Source organism: Notolabrus celidotus, chromosome 9, assembly GCF_009762535.1.
Source record: "Notolabrus celidotus isolate fNotCel1 chromosome 9, fNotCel1.pri, whole genome shotgun sequence".
Lineage (NCBI taxonomy): Eukaryota > Metazoa > Chordata > Actinopteri > Labriformes > Labridae > Notolabrus > Notolabrus celidotus.
The window spans coordinates 32,717,140-32,734,517 of record NC_048280.1 but is presented as its reverse complement, the minus strand read 5'-3'; the positions used below and the strand labels follow the sequence as shown (position 1 = coordinate 32,734,517).

General features: G+C 41.9%; 1 protein-coding gene across 1 annotated transcript in view; it reads left to right on the top strand.

Annotated features, from left to right (window-relative positions):
• LOC117818630 (collagen alpha-1(XI) chain-like) overlaps positions 1–17,378 on the top strand; it is a 59,377-nt gene that overhangs the window by 36,992 nt on the left and 5,007 nt on the right. The window contains exon 6 of the mRNA XM_034691582.1: positions 14,276–14,749. Within this exon, the coding sequence (XP_034547473.1) occupies positions 14,276–14,749 (474 nt within the window). The remainder of the gene's footprint in view (positions 1–14,275; positions 14,750–17,378) is intronic.

The following is a 17,378-nucleotide window of genomic DNA, read 5'->3' as shown; positions in this document are numbered from 1 at the left end:
ACCGGCTGGTTGTCGAGCTCAAACTTGTTTGATGACAACAGACTGGATTGGCATTTGAAGTGATCCCTTCCCCTCTCCGCAAAATATGTGTCTTGGGCACTCGCGTACATGCAATTTGAAGTGTGAATTGAGTGAGTAAACATAAAACATACTCGTACTTGTATTTGCATGAATTGAGTGATTGTTAGTGTTTGATGTGAACGCAACATAAGTGTGCGCTCTGTGTAGAAATGTATCAGAGCTTTACCCTGCCATCACAACGCCTCTTTGTTTTAGTGCTATAGTGCTAACCTGCAGACCTGAACAGCTTGTCAGTGTGCAGCAGGCAGAGGAACTTAAATGTGGGCTGTCTGACTGCAAAGTAAGGCACTGATGATGAATTTCCAAAGAGAGCAAACACTTAACACTGACATCAATGTTTGGGTCCGTTTTTCTTGAATTCCATCCGCCTCACCACTATCATCCCTCTCTCCCTTCATCCCCCTCTATCCCTCTCTCCAACACGGTCTCAGCAGATGTGTGTCTAACATGAGTCTGGTCCTGCTGGAGGTTTCTGCCTGTTAAAGGAAGTTTGTCCTTGCCACTGTAACTTGCTAAATGCTGCAAAGTGCTCTGCTCATGGTGGGTTAAGATGAGATCAGACTGAGTCCTGTCTGTAAAATGGGACTGGATCTTATCCTGTCTTGATGTGGGGTCTTTGTTAATAATAGAACATAGAGGACAGCCTAGACCTGCTCTGTTTGGAAAGAGTCTTGGGGTATTTTTTGTTGTGATTTGGTGCTATATAAATAAAGATTGATTGATTGACTGACTGCAGATGATGATAGAGCAGCTTTAGTTCCAGTTTCTCAACAAAGGAGTTGAGCTGAGCGGGATCTCCTGTAGGTGTTAGACTTACTATTTACAAGTACCTCATACAACCATGCTTCAAAAAACCTGAACTATCCCTTTAAGTATTACAGTTATTGTCTTTGTGGTCCAGTTGATGTTGGTCATGTTTAAAAGGTGAGATATTGTTTGTTTTATAATCCACAGAGCAGCAGAGATTATAACACAAGTACAGCAAACATGTCAGATGGGTCAGAGCGACATATTTAACTGCTTAGTTTAAACACTTACAGCTGAAGATGATTACAGAAAGTAAAAACGTGCTGATCTCACAAAGTGTTATTTAATAAACGGCAGAGTCATCATCACCAGCTGTCTACCCAGCAGTCAGAGTCACAGTGAGGAAACAGACTGTGGATCTGAAGCCTCCAAAGAGGACTACAGGACAGATTGAAACAGAGTTTAAAAGTCTCTGACAGAGGAGGGAGACCACGAAGAGACTGTCTCAACACAGTACCTTTACATTGATCCAACAGAAAGTAACATCACACACTGCAGATAGTAGATTGAGTTCTTATTTGACGCTGTTGAAGCTTCAGAATTAAGCACGAGTGACACATGTTTGAACCACGTGTTGATGTATTTGATTTGGAGGACAATTAGGAGAGATTTGGACCACTGACTCCAGAGAGTGGAGAGAGAGATCTATGTTAGACATCAGCTGTCCAGATGCAGAGTTTAACAACACTGAGCTGTTTCACATCCAACTCTTCTCAGAGTGAGAGTTAGAAAAAGAGAAATATACCTCACACAGCTTTGATCGACACCTAGACTTATTCAGATCCTCTGTGGTCCTCATGCTGCAGAGGATTGCCCGCTGATGTTCCACCCTCTGTTTACCCTGTAGGTGACATCTAGATGTGCCTCATTCAGATGTTTATTTATAAAGAGTAGTTGGAAGTTGGTGAGTTGGCAGTCTGCATGGAAATATAACTGAGCTTCAGAGCTGGTCTTTAATGCCCGACTCCTCTGACATGCACTGCAGAGTTGAGACCATGAACCATGTTTGCTCTGCATTTTCCAACTCATTAATGCCCTTAAGCCATGGAATCAATGCATAGCCTTAATCAGGTCTCATCATTGTTTCAGCTCACACATTTCCAGCATCTCTTTGGAGGATAGAGGGTAGGAACCTTGGCTTTAGCTCTGAGCATGCTCTGTTTAAACACCCCCGTGCAGTTTTGTGTCAATATCATTGTTTACAGGATTTCTAGAGTCCTGCAGGTGTCCTTGAATGAGTGACTGTTGCTCTTTAACTGTTGTATGTGCTGCAGACAACTCCACATCAGCTCTCATGAAGGTTGTTGCAGAGGAAGTATCAGGGTGGTGGAGCTGAATTTGCTCAGTCTGTAGGGACTTGGCTTGGGAACTGGAGGGTGGCTGGTTCAAGTCCTGGCATGAATCAAGAAAGAACTGGTTGGTGGAGAGGTGTAAGTTCATCCCCAGGGCACTGCTGAAGTGCTTCTGAGCAAACACCGAACCTCTAAATGCTCAGAGTGGTCATCCATACCGCCCCCTCACTCTGACATCCCTCTAGTCTTGTTAATGCATGTGTGTGTGTGTGTGTGTGTGTGTCAGTCTATGTCTGTATTATGATTATTAACAAAGTGAAGAAAGTGCATTTCTCTGCAGGGATTCAGATAGTTAATAAAAAAACAAGGCCAGTAGTCTCTTCTTTTGGTGTGATTGAATGTCACACCAGCTTTGCTTTATGATCAATCAGCCGATCTAACACTCTGCGTGAGGTCACCACGCTGCAGATTGTGAGGCTTCTTCTCTAAAGACATATGCTCTGAGTCTACATGCTGGCTTTGATTATCTAACTACTGAGGTTTGCTGACTCCTGTTGAGCACACTGTAAGAAGTAAGACCCGTGGTGAGAGCTTTTTAGACTCTGATCCGGACTACAGTCCTGAGCAAAGCACCTCATCGGGTCAGAGGGGACAGGTCCGAGGTCCAGCGAGAGGGGCAGTCAGTAGAGTCAGGGGAAGCGGAGGCAGAGGCAGGGGACAGGGTGTGAATGCCGGGGAAATGTACGCGCAGGAGGCGGGAAGAAAGGCAGGACAGGATTTGATTGGTTTAAAATTTTGGGACCCAAAAACAGTGATTGGTTGGTGTATTCCCAGGTTTACTCTTTTTTTAGGAACACATTATGTATTGATTGCCTTTGGGACATAAAAATCATTTTAACCAGTATAACAAAAAGTGTATCAAAATCGGATTACCAACCCCAGCTTTAAGGTGATATATAGGACCACAGGAACCTATAGAGTACACTATGGCATTAATTTGACAAAGTATACACCAGGCTTTAGTTACACAGTGTTACTGTATGCTCTTGATCATTCCAATAATCCAGCTGTTTGCAGGCAGTGTTTTTACCTTATCTATTTATCAGATAGAAGTGTACATAGTGTGTTACTTTATTTTATTTTATTTTATTTTATTTTATTTTATTTTACCCTTGTCATTGCTATTATTATTGTTCTTATATTTTTTAACTATGTTAGTACATTGTTGTATTCCCCTGTCCTGTGTTGTAAGCTGCTGTAACAAAAGAATTTCCCCCAATGGGGGACCAATAAAGTATATCTTATCTTATCTTATGTGCAGTTAAATGCTGTCAGTTATTCCACAGTTGCAGTGAGATGATTAGATTGCAGATTCAGCAGAAACGTACAGAATGAACCACGAAGGCCTCTAGTGCGACTGCAGTTGAACTCATACAGGAGGGGAAAACAAAGAGCCCACAACAAATGCAAAGCCAATCTGTGGGAATAATCTATGTGATGTGAGGTCGGCTCTGAGTCAGCAGCAGCAGCAGAGGAAATCAGCAGCAGAGTCTGGGTTCAAAGTGGAGCTGATGTTCTGCGATCGAGCCACATCCCACATGTCTGCACTCTTTTTCAACTGGCAGTGCTCCTGTATCATCTCAAACCTCAGATCAACCCTGTGGACTATAATTTAGTGAAACCAACTTGAGCTGAGTGCAGATTGTGAGACAGAAACACGACTACTATGTTACCAACACACACAGTCTGATCCTGATGTCCTTTTCACACCAGACGTAAGCCTTTCAATCACACCCCAACCTGTGTTATAATAGGAACCACATGTGTCATATACCCAGTATATATATACGAAAGGGCTTAGCAGGGCTGGTTGTAGGTCTGTTGGCTCCGTCCTGGTTACACTGTATATTTGTTGGGACTTGAGGCTGTTTATTTTCCCTCTTTAACACATACATAGTAGAGTTATGAAGAACCTCATGCAGTAGAGACAGTCTCAATGAGGTGCCCCCTCTCTTACTGTACAGCGGATGTTGTGACCACTGTTTAAACCCTCAGAGTCGCTCACTGTGTGTGACTGAAGCTGCTGTAGGTCTCCTCTGTGGTTCTTCTGTGTAAATCAAACTACCCTCAATGAGATCATCAGGGTGTTGATGTGGTTTTATGAGACCACTTATAGGCTGTCTGTCAATAAATTATCAGGGGGAATTATTTAATGACACCAGCAGGCGTCGTGAAACTTCCTGAAAGAAAGCAGAGTCAGCAGGAGATGTTTAGATATCCAGACCTCGATTGTTAAAAGGTTTAATCAGGATCAGAATGATCCAGATTACGATAATACACCTTTTCATAGAAAAACTGGATTAATCAACATGGTCCAGATACAGACTCTTAGAGACGACCAAGCCTGGATTAATAGGGCTCGTAATGGGACTTTAAACTGCACACTCAGTCCACAGGGGGCGCCAAAATCCACACAAACATCACAGAAAGAGACTGAACAGAGATCTTGAAACAGTTGTGAGTTTGCAAAAGGTGTGGTGGACTCGGGTAGGCAGATTGCAGGAGTCAAAGTGGCACCTCAGACACACAGTCAAATAAAGTATGATGGATAATGGCTACAATGGACTGTTAATTAAAGTGTGAAAAAGAGCTCTCTAGACCTCATCATTCAATAGCTAAGGGTCAACGTCAGGATCAATGTTAATTGTCTGGATGGCAGTATATGTTGCTCCTAAACCTGTATATATTCAACATTAATGGAGCCTTTATAGATGTGGGAGCTATGCCATGGACTCTGATGATCCCCATACCATCAGGGATGCTGGCTTTGAACTGATAACCTGCATTTATGGATGCAGGTTAAAACTCCCCATGCAGTGACTTCCAATACAGAGTCATGTCTGTTTTTAATGCAGTGACTTCCACTACAGAGTCATGTCTGTTTTTAATGCAGTGACTTCCACTACAGAGTCATGTCTGTTTTTAATGCAGTGACTTCCACTACAGATCCATGTCTGTTTTTAATTCAGTGACTTCCACTACAGTCATGTCTGTTTTAAATGTAGTGACTTCCACTACAGAGTCATGTCTGTTTTTAATGCAGTGACTTCCACTACAGAGTCATGTATGTTTTTAAAGCAGTGACTTCCACTACAGTCATGTCTGTTTTTAATGCAGTGACTTCCACTACAGAGTCATGTCTGTTTTTAATGCAGTGACTTCCACTACAGAGTCATGTCTGTTTTAAATGCAGTGACTTCCACTACAGAGTCATGTCTGTTTTTAATGCAGTGACTTCCACTACAGATCCATGTCTGTTTTAAATGCAGTGACTTTCACTACAGAGTCATGTCTGTTTTAAATGCAGTGACTTCCACTACAGAGTCATGTCTGTTTTAAATGCAGTGACTTCCACTACAGAGTCATGTCTGTTTTTAATGCAGTGACTTCCACTACAGATCCATGTCTGTTTTTAATTCAGTGACTTCCACTACAGTCATGTCTGTTTTAAATGTAGTGACTTCCACTACAGAGTCATGTCTGTTTTTAATGCAGTGACTTCCACTACAGAGTCATGTATGTTTTTAAAGCAGTGACTTCCACTACAGTCATGTCTGTTTTTAATGCAGTGACTTCCACTACAGAGTCATGTCTGTTTTTAATGCAGTGACTTCCACTACAGAGTCATGTCTGTTTTAAATGCAGTGACTTCCACTACAGAGTCATGTCTGTTTTTAATGCAGTGACTTCCACTACAGATCCATGTCTGTTTTAAATGCAGTGACTTTCACTACAGAGTCATGTCTGTTTTAAATGCAGTGACTTCCACTACAGAGTCATGTCTGTTTTAAATGCAGTGACTTCCACTACAGAGTCATGTCTGTTTTTTAATGCAGTGACTTCCACTACAGAGTCATGTCTGTTTTTAATGCAGTGATTTCCACTACATAGTCATGTCTGTTTTTAATGCAGTGATTTCCACTACAGAGTCATGTCTGTTTTTAATGCAGTGACTTCCACTACAGAGTCATGTCTGTTTTAAATGCAGTGACTTCCACTACAGATCCATGTCTGTTTTAAATGCAGTGACTTCCACTACAGAGCCATGTCTGTTTTTAATGCAGTGACTTCCACTACAGAGCCATGTCTGTTTTAAATGCAGTGACTTTCACTACAGTCATGTCTGTTTTAAATGCAGTGACTTCCACTACAGAGTCATGTCTGTTTTTAATGCAGTGACTTCCACTACAGAGTCATGTCTGTTTTTAATGCAGTGACTTCCACTACAGAGTCATGTCTGTTTTTAATGCAGTGAATTCCACTACAGAGTCATGTCTGTTTTTTAATGCAGTGACTTCCACTACAGTCATGTCTGTTTTTAATGCAGTGACTTCCACTACAGAGTCATGTCTGTTTTTAATGCAGTGACTTCCACTACAGAGTCGTGTCTCCAAATGACCTGGTTCACTAGGATCATAGGTGAGGTTGTTTACCTGAGAGAGAAGGGGATCTACTAAATTCTGGATGAGCTGTGCCCACCTCTAGTTGCATGAATAATATCCACTATAGGTAGTGTGTCACACCCTCATAAAACTTTAACACAGCCAATGAAACAACCTCTAGATCTCATCACAGTGTGTTATACATCATGTTTTCGTATCTAACTCTTGGAGAATTTCCCTTCATCTCTTTTGAAATTGAAGCGTAAGATGTGCAGGATTCAATGCACATCTCTTAGACTGACTGAAAACAAGTAGAGTACAGTAAAGTTGCTGCAGACACTTTTTGTTTGGGGGTGTGAGAATCCTGTTTGACCCTTTGAAGATATTTCATACGATAAATGATCACATCACTCTTTGTGTGGCTGTTCTTCTGTGTTACAGCAGTTCATATCCTCCAATAATCAGCACGTTTCTATGTGAATCATTGTGCTTTCATTCTCTGTCGCTGCTTTCCTTTTCTCTCTACCTGTATCACCTTTAATCCTCTCGTGGGTAATGGATGTTCGGACTGTAAAATACTTGGACACATGCCAGTGGGGTTTTAAAATTCTTCAGCTTTATGGTGACGACAGTGAGTGACCCAGCTTTGAAGTGACAGCATACTTCCTCTTGACTCAGGAGATAAGCATCCGTCCTCCTCCGGGGCTGACTGGGATGTTTGGGGTGTGGTAGCATGCAGGCTGGTGTGTATGGCAGCAGAGTCCTGGGTGTGGCTCTGTGAGGTCCAGCAGGAGGAGGAGAAAGCCAGCAGCTCCTGCTCTCGCAGGGCCAGAGGGCTGCATATGGGCCGTGGACTCTGTTTGACACGAGCACAGCTGCAGTGAGGACATGCTGTAGACATGTGGATTATGTTAACCTGCGTGCTGGGCTGCCTTTGTCTGCAGGACCCTCTCCACATGGGACTGACAGTGGATGGGCAGCAGACAGATCTGGTATGTACAGTATGGGAGTAGTCAGGGTGGTGGCGTATGGGATGCAGGTTTATGTAAATGAATGAGTCAGAAATATTTGCATGGTTTCTGTTGTGATTGTTGAACTCCATCATGTATCAGAACGGACTCTCTCATTCTTTCAGGAGTTAATTTAACTCTTTTTTTTTAAATATTCTTTGAAATGCCGTCCAGCTGTTAACGCCCTGTATTCATAGAAGCCGGTTTAAACCGATCCATATGAAGCACAACACTCTCTGCCAGCACATATGTGCATTTGTAAGCTTTTTTTTTGTCTCTGATCAGATGTTCTCTGATGATCTGTTGCTGCACGCGAAGAGTGAGAGCATGTGAGCTGAAGTGTAAGCTTTGGCGCCGGAAATTCTCCTTCTAAGTAAAACAACAATATGAGGGGAACACGTAGACCCTCAGATGTTAATACGCCTCTTGACCTCCCCCGCTGACCTCCCTCTGAGCCGGGTACATGCAGCAGCCCTCCTCCAGAAAAACCCTCCACATGGTGCCTCCTCAAAGGCATCCTATGCAAGCTGTAGATGAGGGGGATGTGTTTGCCCAGCAGTGCAGTTTTACAGAGAACACTGTCTAACACAGAGATGTGCAGGACTTGTTGCTCAAACCTGATAGAAGTTTTCAGACAGACACTACATTCTTCATCTCCATCAGTCCACGTATAACTGTGAGGTGAAGGATCAACGATTTAATGATAGAAATTTGATTCTGAACAATGTTGTCGCTCACTTCTGAGGGGTTGTAAGCGGGTTATGAACCTGACTGCAATGAATACTGAAGTGAGGCCTCCAGCTGGACTACAGTACAAGAATGAGATCATAATCAACAGGATTGTTTATTTCAATACCGTCATTATGGTGCGTGACATCAGGACAAAATCATTGATGAAAGAAAAAGGTCGACTTTGTCCACAGGGGTCACCAAAATCAACACTAGCCAAAAGTCCCTCATAGGATAACGTACTTTAAGCCAAGAAGGGTCTGTTAGATAAATATCATGAGTGGTTTAAGTTTTTCGGTACGCAGTGATACAATAGCTTTTCTCTTTGCAGAACATAATAATACAAGTAATAATGAAGAAAAAAAACCTCCCTGTGATGAGGGAATAATGTCATCATGATGTTTGTCCAGCAGAGGGCACTGTGAATCCATGTTTACAATACAATCAAAGTAATGTTTGCAGTGGTGACCAACTCACCAATATGATATTTTAAGAGAATAGAGCCTCATTCAAAGATCATCAATATAGTGAGAGTTATAGTGTTTGTGTTTGTTTGTTTTTTTAAAGCTGAGAAAATTTTATTTTATTTAATTTATCATTTACAGCCCCAATTAAGGAGGCCAGTTTCTAGAGTTTAAAGTGAAATGTCGTCCCTTTCTTGCCTGATAGAGGATTTCAGCTGTTCAACAGTTCAGAGTCAGCTTTTTTATATTTTCAATTTCATGATGCACCAAATGTTTTCAATGAGCAACAAATCAGGTCTTCAGGCAGGCCAGTTCAGCACCTGGACTCTTCTACTACAGAGCCATGCTGTTGTTCTACATGCAGAATGTGGTTTTTGCTGAAATATGCAAGGTCTTCCTGAAGATGTCAGTGTCTGGATGGCAGCATATGTTGCTCCTAAAGCTGTATATATTGTTCAGCATTAATGGAGCCTTCACAAATGTGTAAGCTCCCCAGGCCATAGACTCTTATGATCCCCATACCATCAGGGATGCTGGCTTTGAACTGTGAGCTGATAACATGCCGGGTGGTCCCTCTCCTCTTTAGAGCGGAGGACACAGCGTCCATGATTTCCAAAAAGAATGTCAGATTTTGATTCATCAGACCACAGGACAGTTTTTCACTTCCCCTCAGTCCATCTTAAAGGGATTAGGTCTAGAGGGGTCTCTGGTGTTTCTGCGTCATGTTTATATATGGTTTCTTCTTTGCATGGTTCAGTTTTAACCAGCATTTGTGATGAATGGTGTTCACAGGCAATGGGTTTTTAAGTGATTTTGAGTCCATGCAGTGATTTCCACTACAGAGTCGTGTCTATTTTTAATGCAGTGCTGCCTGAGGGCCACAAGATCAGGTCCATCAAGTCTTAGTTTTGGTCCTTGTCCCTTTTGTACAGAGTTGTCTCCAGACTCTCTGAAACTTTGAATGATATTATGTGCTGTAGATGATGAAATCCACTCATTCTTTTGTCCTTTTTATATCAATTCATGTCGATCTTTAACCTCATTAGTTGATGTTCCTCAAGGTTACTTCACAATTCTATTTGTTGTACCTGTCCCATCTGTTTTAGAAACGTGTTGCTGGCATCAAATTAAGAATGAGAGTTTATTTTTCATAAAACATTTTCCTTTTTTCAATTCAAACATTTGCTTTCTTCTACTTTCCAATAAATTTAGGGTTTTACAGTACATGGGCCACTACCCGGCTGTAGAAAAGGCACTAATGTGCGAACCATATCTATAATGGATATTGCTTTTTATCTTAAAAATCAAGGGTTTATGGGATGAGCTTGAGACATTATCACTTTCAATACTATGATATAATGCTTAATTGAAATAGAATATGGCGGTTAAACAAATAACAAAAGCAACTTTTCTGTCAGTTCAAATAATGATAGATCAGTCTCATTACTGAAAAAGAGGAAGGGGGTTGATACTCACATCAATGAGGTACAGGACAATCAAAATACACCAATAAGACCAAATGTCACAGGACGTTCAATAAATCACTTGGTGAGGAGCTTCTGGTCTTCATCAGGTGGAAGCTTTATGAAGATGAGGGCCACACTGACATATCTAGATTTTGCAACATGATGGCAGGTCTAGTCAAACATGTAATGAGCCCCAAGGTGAAATACATTGTCCATCATTAAGGGAATTGGATTCAGCCATGGTATTAGTTTGTGGACTGATGTTTTAGGGCTTGGGTTTGGTATCAAAGCTGTCGTCTTTGTGGTGTATTTTAACCCTGAGTGGCCATGTTTGCACAAAGGGATGAGAGGTTGGAAAAACTATATTCTCAAAGCTAAATAATGAATGCTCTGGTTGATAATTAGCTAATGACATTACTTGCAGAATGATTCTTCTGATATTTGCATGAAGATCTGTTAAAAAAAACACAATCAGCACAGAGGAGGCCGAAGTGTTCGGTTAAGTGTCTGCATTAGTTCATATTCTGGCCCTGGGAGCAACCACCTGCTCCTAAGAGGGCCTGAAACTGAGCCTTGATTTCATCAAACAGGTGAGATGTTTACGAACTCATTCACACTTTGCACGATCAGAGAAATGAGTTGTAACATGAAAACTGGAGGTAAGCAGGCAAAAAAAAACCTCACTTCTGCCTCACTGTTCTACATTTTAACATGAACATGAGGGAGTCACTTTTGGTGCTGGCCTCTAGTGGACTTTTTGGGGTACTGCAGTTTTCGGCACTTCAAGGTTAGCCCAGGTTTTGGCTGAGGACACTGCTGCTTGCTGTAATATTGTACAGTAATATTCACTGTTCATGATTTTGCATTGGCTTCAGTTGTTTAGTCTTTGAAGCTGGCTCTTGAGTGTCATCATGTGTCTTTGTTTATGGTGCACAGTTGATTTAAATTACCAATCCAGTGAAAATGTTTGCAAGCCTGCGGGACCAGTCTGACCGTTTGTCACTCGGTGCAGTCTCTAAAGAAGCACAGAGCGCGATCTTCTTGGTTCCCAGTGGTCTCAGTCTGTCCGAGTGATGGGCAGTGTTGGGAAGATTAGCTGGACAAATAGGCTCAGGTGCAGAGCGATCAGGTGTCCGCAGGCTCAGAGAGCTGCAGCAACAATGGCAGCCTGTCTGGGATAAAGGAGCATTGTGTGGCGGTGAATACGGGGAATTTGCGCTTGTGCTGCCTCTGTATTCTGCCTCTTCTTCATGTCCCTCAGCTGAGCACGGTTATCCTCTCCTCATTTTCGTGTCAGCTGCTCTTTGAAGTCTATCAGCTCCAGACTTGTATTTCTGACCTACTAAGAGAGCCTTCATGCTGCCAGATTATCAAGTTTTATTGGCACATGTGCTCTGTGACTTGCTTTCCAGAGAGTTACAGTGGAATCTCAGCTTTATTTTAAACACAAGCATCGGTGGTATTTGCAGATTTCTCACAATGAGTCCAAAACTGAAAGGATTTATCACCTGGGAGGCTTACATGTGCGTTTTGTTGTTGACAGCATATTGCCTAATATTTATGTCCTGTGTGAATGAAGTGATGACTTTTTGTGGAACAATGCTGTAAGAGAAGAAAGTGAAGAAACCTGCATCTCAGTACCATGACTATCCACAGATAAAGTCAGGAAGAAACCCCATGGTGGACAACAAGGCTGTGTATAGACAAGTCTGTCTACGCTATACATATCACGATACAAGCGTGATCTGATTTATGGTTAAGAGTTTTATTGATAACTGTAAACAAAGCAGTTTATGGGACCATCGTGACGCATGACAGTTTAAGATGCCGGTGTTTTGTCTTTATGTAAGAGCTCTGCGCTGGATTCTTCCAGTCACGTCGGTACATTGGAGTCAAATATCTGAACATAGATTACAACACTGCCATCTAGTGGAGGAGGGCGAAGACTGTGCTGAGACAAACAACATGACAGTTCCACCAGAGTGAAACCAAAACATTTAGAGCTCCCCCTGCTGATTGGCTGCAGTATAGATCATAAGCCCCGCCTCCTCCATGTAAACAGATTGTACATGGGTCAAACTTGAAAATGTCAATCAAGCTAAATTATGTCCTAGTGTTCATTTGATCCATGATCCATAAGGGAATTGGACTGGTAAGAAATTCTTGAAGACGTTTCACCTCTCCTCTGAAAGGCTTCTTCAGTTCTGACCAGACTGGGGAAGAGCTCGAAGATGTAAGCCACTAAAAGTCGTGGGTGTGTCCAGGAGTCACAAAGGGTCCTAAGTCTAGTTCCTGACAGTCGTTCTGTACCTCCTGACAATCGTTTACCTAGTTCCTGACAGTCATTAGGGTGAAAGTCAGCTGTGAGTCCTTAGAGTCACATGGTCTCTGGTGCGAGTATGGTCTTGTTTTGAAAGAGAGTTCAAAACAGCATTGTATGTAGGAGACAATTTGTTTGAATTAGTTATTTATTAGTTATTAGTTGTTTGAATTAGTTATTTCAAAAAAGGATGTGGCATCATGATTGACAGCTCTGTCAACCAATGAGGCCCCAGCAGCATTCTCTACTGGATTATCAGATTAGAGGAGGAACAGAGAGAAGAAACGTAACAACACTAACACAAGAGTCATTGTACTGTCCATAACTGTGAGTGTCTGCTTCAAACTTACACAAGAACCAGTTCTGCTGTGGACTGGACCCACCTGAGGGAACCATGACACTGTATCCGCAGGTAAAGTGTGTGTTTAGGTCCACTTAAAGTTATACTCTACTCTGTCAGCCAATTCCTATTAAACAGACCCTGGCTGCCAGTCTCAGGGGTGTTTTTCTTCACTTTGGTACATCAAGAAGAGTTAGATCAAAATTGATCAAAACAAAGTTTCTAGAATTGCTCTAAGAATGTATAGTTTCACAGACATTATATCATGACACTCAAATGTTTCAGTATTTTTTAATTGACTTATATTTTCATCAAGAAGTCTGAAACTGGCAGGGCCGCTTTACAACCAAACTCAGTTTCTACCACAGTTTATCATCAATTATTGTTTAGACCAAGGAAACCTGCTTCCAGTGTTGAAGCTAACGTTGAAGTGGAAATAAACAGTCCTTAAGGCTGTAGATTATCCCAGCTGCTATCGGGTGAGAGGTAGGGTACAACCTGGAGAGGTTGCCAGCCTATCACAGACTAATATAACACCCACGATCAAATACTCATTATTCACAGCATGTTGTCCTGAATAGTTCAAATCTTAGGAGTTTTTAAGAGATAAGGACTGAGGGTTCTGCAGAGGTTTGACTGACAGGTGGGTACTGAGTAGCTGTTTGTTCAGAGGCTTAAAATAGACTCCACTTATTTGCATATTTCTAAGTTGACTGAAAGCCAGGTTGAGTTGGGATTTCCAACATGGCGACTTCCACCTTTGGGCTTCATCTTGCCTCTTTTAGAAACCAACAGGTGACGTCACTGAGGTTAGACCATCTCTGGTTAGTTTGTTTTTCTTGTGACTTACTTTCTTATTTTACATTTTTTTCCTCTCCTGCTTCGTTCTGCTTGTCGTCCTCTCATAAACTGCTGTCTACATGAACTTATTAATACAGACAGAAATCTCTGGAAGGTTTATTTTTTTGTATTTTGTTTCATGCAAAGCTGTCTAGGTTCATTTGAGTGGACTGGCGGATTAACAGGGCTCTGTGCAAGCAGAGTGTTGAGTTCGAATTTTGGAATTCTTGAATTGTTGTATTTGCAGAGAAAGTATGTCCTCTCTTTACATTTGTTTGTTCCCTCTCTTTTAATATGGAAAGCCTGTCCACCAAAGATTCAGTATTAGATAAAATCCATTTGGGATCCTTACATTGGACTTTCTTGAATGCTAGCAAAGTTATCCAAGCTGCCTAATGAAGCCCACCCTTTTTTTAGTCTTATTTGCACATGTATTGCTTTCTACAACTTCCTGATTGCACCCTCCCTCTGTCTCTCCTCTCAGGTCGACCCATCAGAGTCAAACCCTCAGGACTCCACCCGTCATGCTGCGGACCTCGGCTTTAAACTTGTTGATGAACCTCAAATCATTTTGTCCTCAAACACTGAAGAAAGAAGGGATCATATCATCGACTCCTCTACGACCATCAAAACGCTGAGAGAAAACATCATCCACAAAGATGCTGCAGACACGGCCTTATACACCGTGGTGGACTCTACCTCACCGGACTCACACAGGTCAGAGGTGAAACCAGACAACGTCACTTCACTGATGCATGAAAACATGATAGCATCAGCGGAGTCTGCTGAAGATCTCAGGACAAACAGACTTTTAAGGAACAATGTTGAAGGGCGGTACTCTAATACGCCGCCTGCTCTACCTGTGAGTGGAGCAGGGAACCTCGTCTATGGGTCAGACCAGAAGATCTACAGAATCAAACAAGGCCCGTCTGGTCCTATGGGACCTCGAGGAAGAAGAGTAAGCATCTCTTTTCTAACTATTTTTAACCCTCAGTTTAAACTGCACTAAAAAACTAAAAGTATACACGTTATCACGGCGCCTGTCTCTTTTTCTGAAAGCTCACTGGTTTCTACTGAATCTTTAAAAAGTAGTCCCAGTTATCGTTCCACAATGATAGATTCTTATCTTCCTGTTGCGGTCGATTTAACATGAAACTGTCCTCATTCAGCTCTTCTTCTTCTCTCTTCTTCTCAACGAACGTAAACAAAATGTGGTGGAACTCTTTTCTGTGGATTGATTTGACATGACGTGTGATCAGTTTGTCTCTGGTGTTGCTCATGTTAGTGAATGTTAATCACAGTTGGCAAGGGGTTTTGACCAATCAGAATCAAGCATCTGACACAGCCGGAAGATCAGTAAGAAACCCGGGTAATAAGCTAGATTAATCATGAAAACTGGTGACAGCATGAAGTATTTCGTGTCATAAGACATCCAACAAGAGAATGTCACTGATGTGACCGTTGCACATGCACATATTGCAACTGTAATTCAACCTCTAGTTGGGACCTGACGTAAAGCAGTTCCTTCTCTGTAGCAACGTGCTGACGTTACATCATCTGGATTATTCTGGGATTATTATTCATCCACTTTCTTAAAGACTCAATACCTATAGACTAAATATTGATTTCGAACTGTTTCATTACTTTAAAGGTGACATATTATGCTCTTTTTCATCAAAATATAGTGGTCTAAGAGGTCCCCAAAACATGTCTTTGAAGTTTATTGCTCAAAAAAACACTTTGAAATCAGATTTTGGTCTGCCTGTAAACCCCTCTTTTTCAGCCCTGCTCAGAACAGGCTGTTTTCTGTGTCTTTAAATGAGAATGAGCTCTCTGACCACGCCCCCTCAGGAAGTGGATGTGGCCTCGGCTGTCCAGCACGTTGATCTAATGTTTACATGCTGGCTGAATATACACGGCTGCTCACAGACCTGGGTTACTTCAACCCTCTGAATCTGATCCAGAATCTGATCCTGATGGAGAGGCGCCTGCAGCAGGACCTTTCTGAACCATTGGTCACAGATTTTGTGTTTCTTGTTGTTTTATTTGTCAGTATGTCGACGTGTGTCTTGGTACACAGCTACGAACATGTAGCTATGTGGCTATGCTAACTAGCGCTAACACTTTTCCATGATAAATAAAAATCATCCACTAGATCTTCAAATCTGCAGACGTGGGGAGTAAAAGCGACCTTTGTGTTTATTAAGACAGCCTACAACTAGCATGCCTCCCTCCTAAGCTCCTTGTTAGCACACGTGTGCAGGGAATGAAAAACGGAGGAGGGGTTGAGTTGTATTTTATACAGTCTATGGGCTGAACAAGCTCTGAGCTCTGACTCCGTTACAGACCGGATAGCGTTGTGACGTATGAAAAACACTGAAAACTGAAACGGCTGGTTTCAGCACACATTTACAGAAAGGTGGAGAAATCAGAAAAAGGGGTAGGATGGATTCTTTTCATTTTCAGGGGGTTTGTAGACATGCCAGGGACACATATTTCAGGTAGAGAACCATTAAAAAGTCGATTTTGCATGATATGTCACCTTTAAAAATGTTTGTATTTCTCTCTACACTCACAGCTTGAGTTTCATCTAGAGAAACGTGAACTCTGGAGTGTTTGTCAAATGAGTTAACTGAGCTGTTATTACTCACATTAAACTGAACATGTCCGCTGATGCCGAAGTAAAACAAGATGAACATGACTTTTAGCAAAGCTCATCATTGAGTTTCTTTACCTCTTCACTGTCAAAGTCTGCGACTCACTCATCATCTTTAAACACAGACTCCTTTCTGCATATCAATATGATTTCATATAGTCTGCCTGAGTCTGTGAAAAGAGGCGCATCCATCTCAACGGTCTGTTCTTCATGGTACCAGTCTGCTATGATGCCATTAAATGCCCAATCAGAATCAAGTATTGATACTAAGCTATCTGTAGGTCAGTATCTTCTGGAAGATAAATAACTGTTATGGTGACAGAGGATGAAACGGCGATGCATCGGGTTAAATAAAAGAGATAGTGTCTCATAAACAAAGTTCTACCTCTGCAGAGATCCTTTCTGTGATGCTCTCAGAAAACAAGCACTGTTAGTGGAATAACTTTTCATCCCCATTGATTACACGGCAGCCATCACTGAAGGCTTTAGGTAGCAATCTGCTGTGCATGTTGTTTTTTTAGTCATTTAGACCTCATAATAGGAAAAATTGAGCCCAGGTTTAAAAAAACAACCCACAATCCCCCTTTAAGGGACCATTCAAGTTCACTTTAGAGAACCTCTCAAACAAACAGCTCTTGTTCCTGGAGAAACCAAAATATCTTCCATCTTTCCATACAGAGACTTTCCCTCGATAGCTTATGTAATTCCTCAAAGACCGCCCTTTAACAGGCCTGTACTTTGGTTGTAAGTGGAGGTTTTGGTTAGTCTGTGCAAACAGTGTGGTCGCATCAACCCAAGAGAAATTGACTCATAGTGGTGTTTTATTCAATGTGTACAATTGCAGGGTAGAGAGGTTGCTTTAAACACATTAATAGTGGCCTGCAGAGTAAACAGCTTCCTTTCTTCCTTTTTGTAAGATCGTCACACTCAT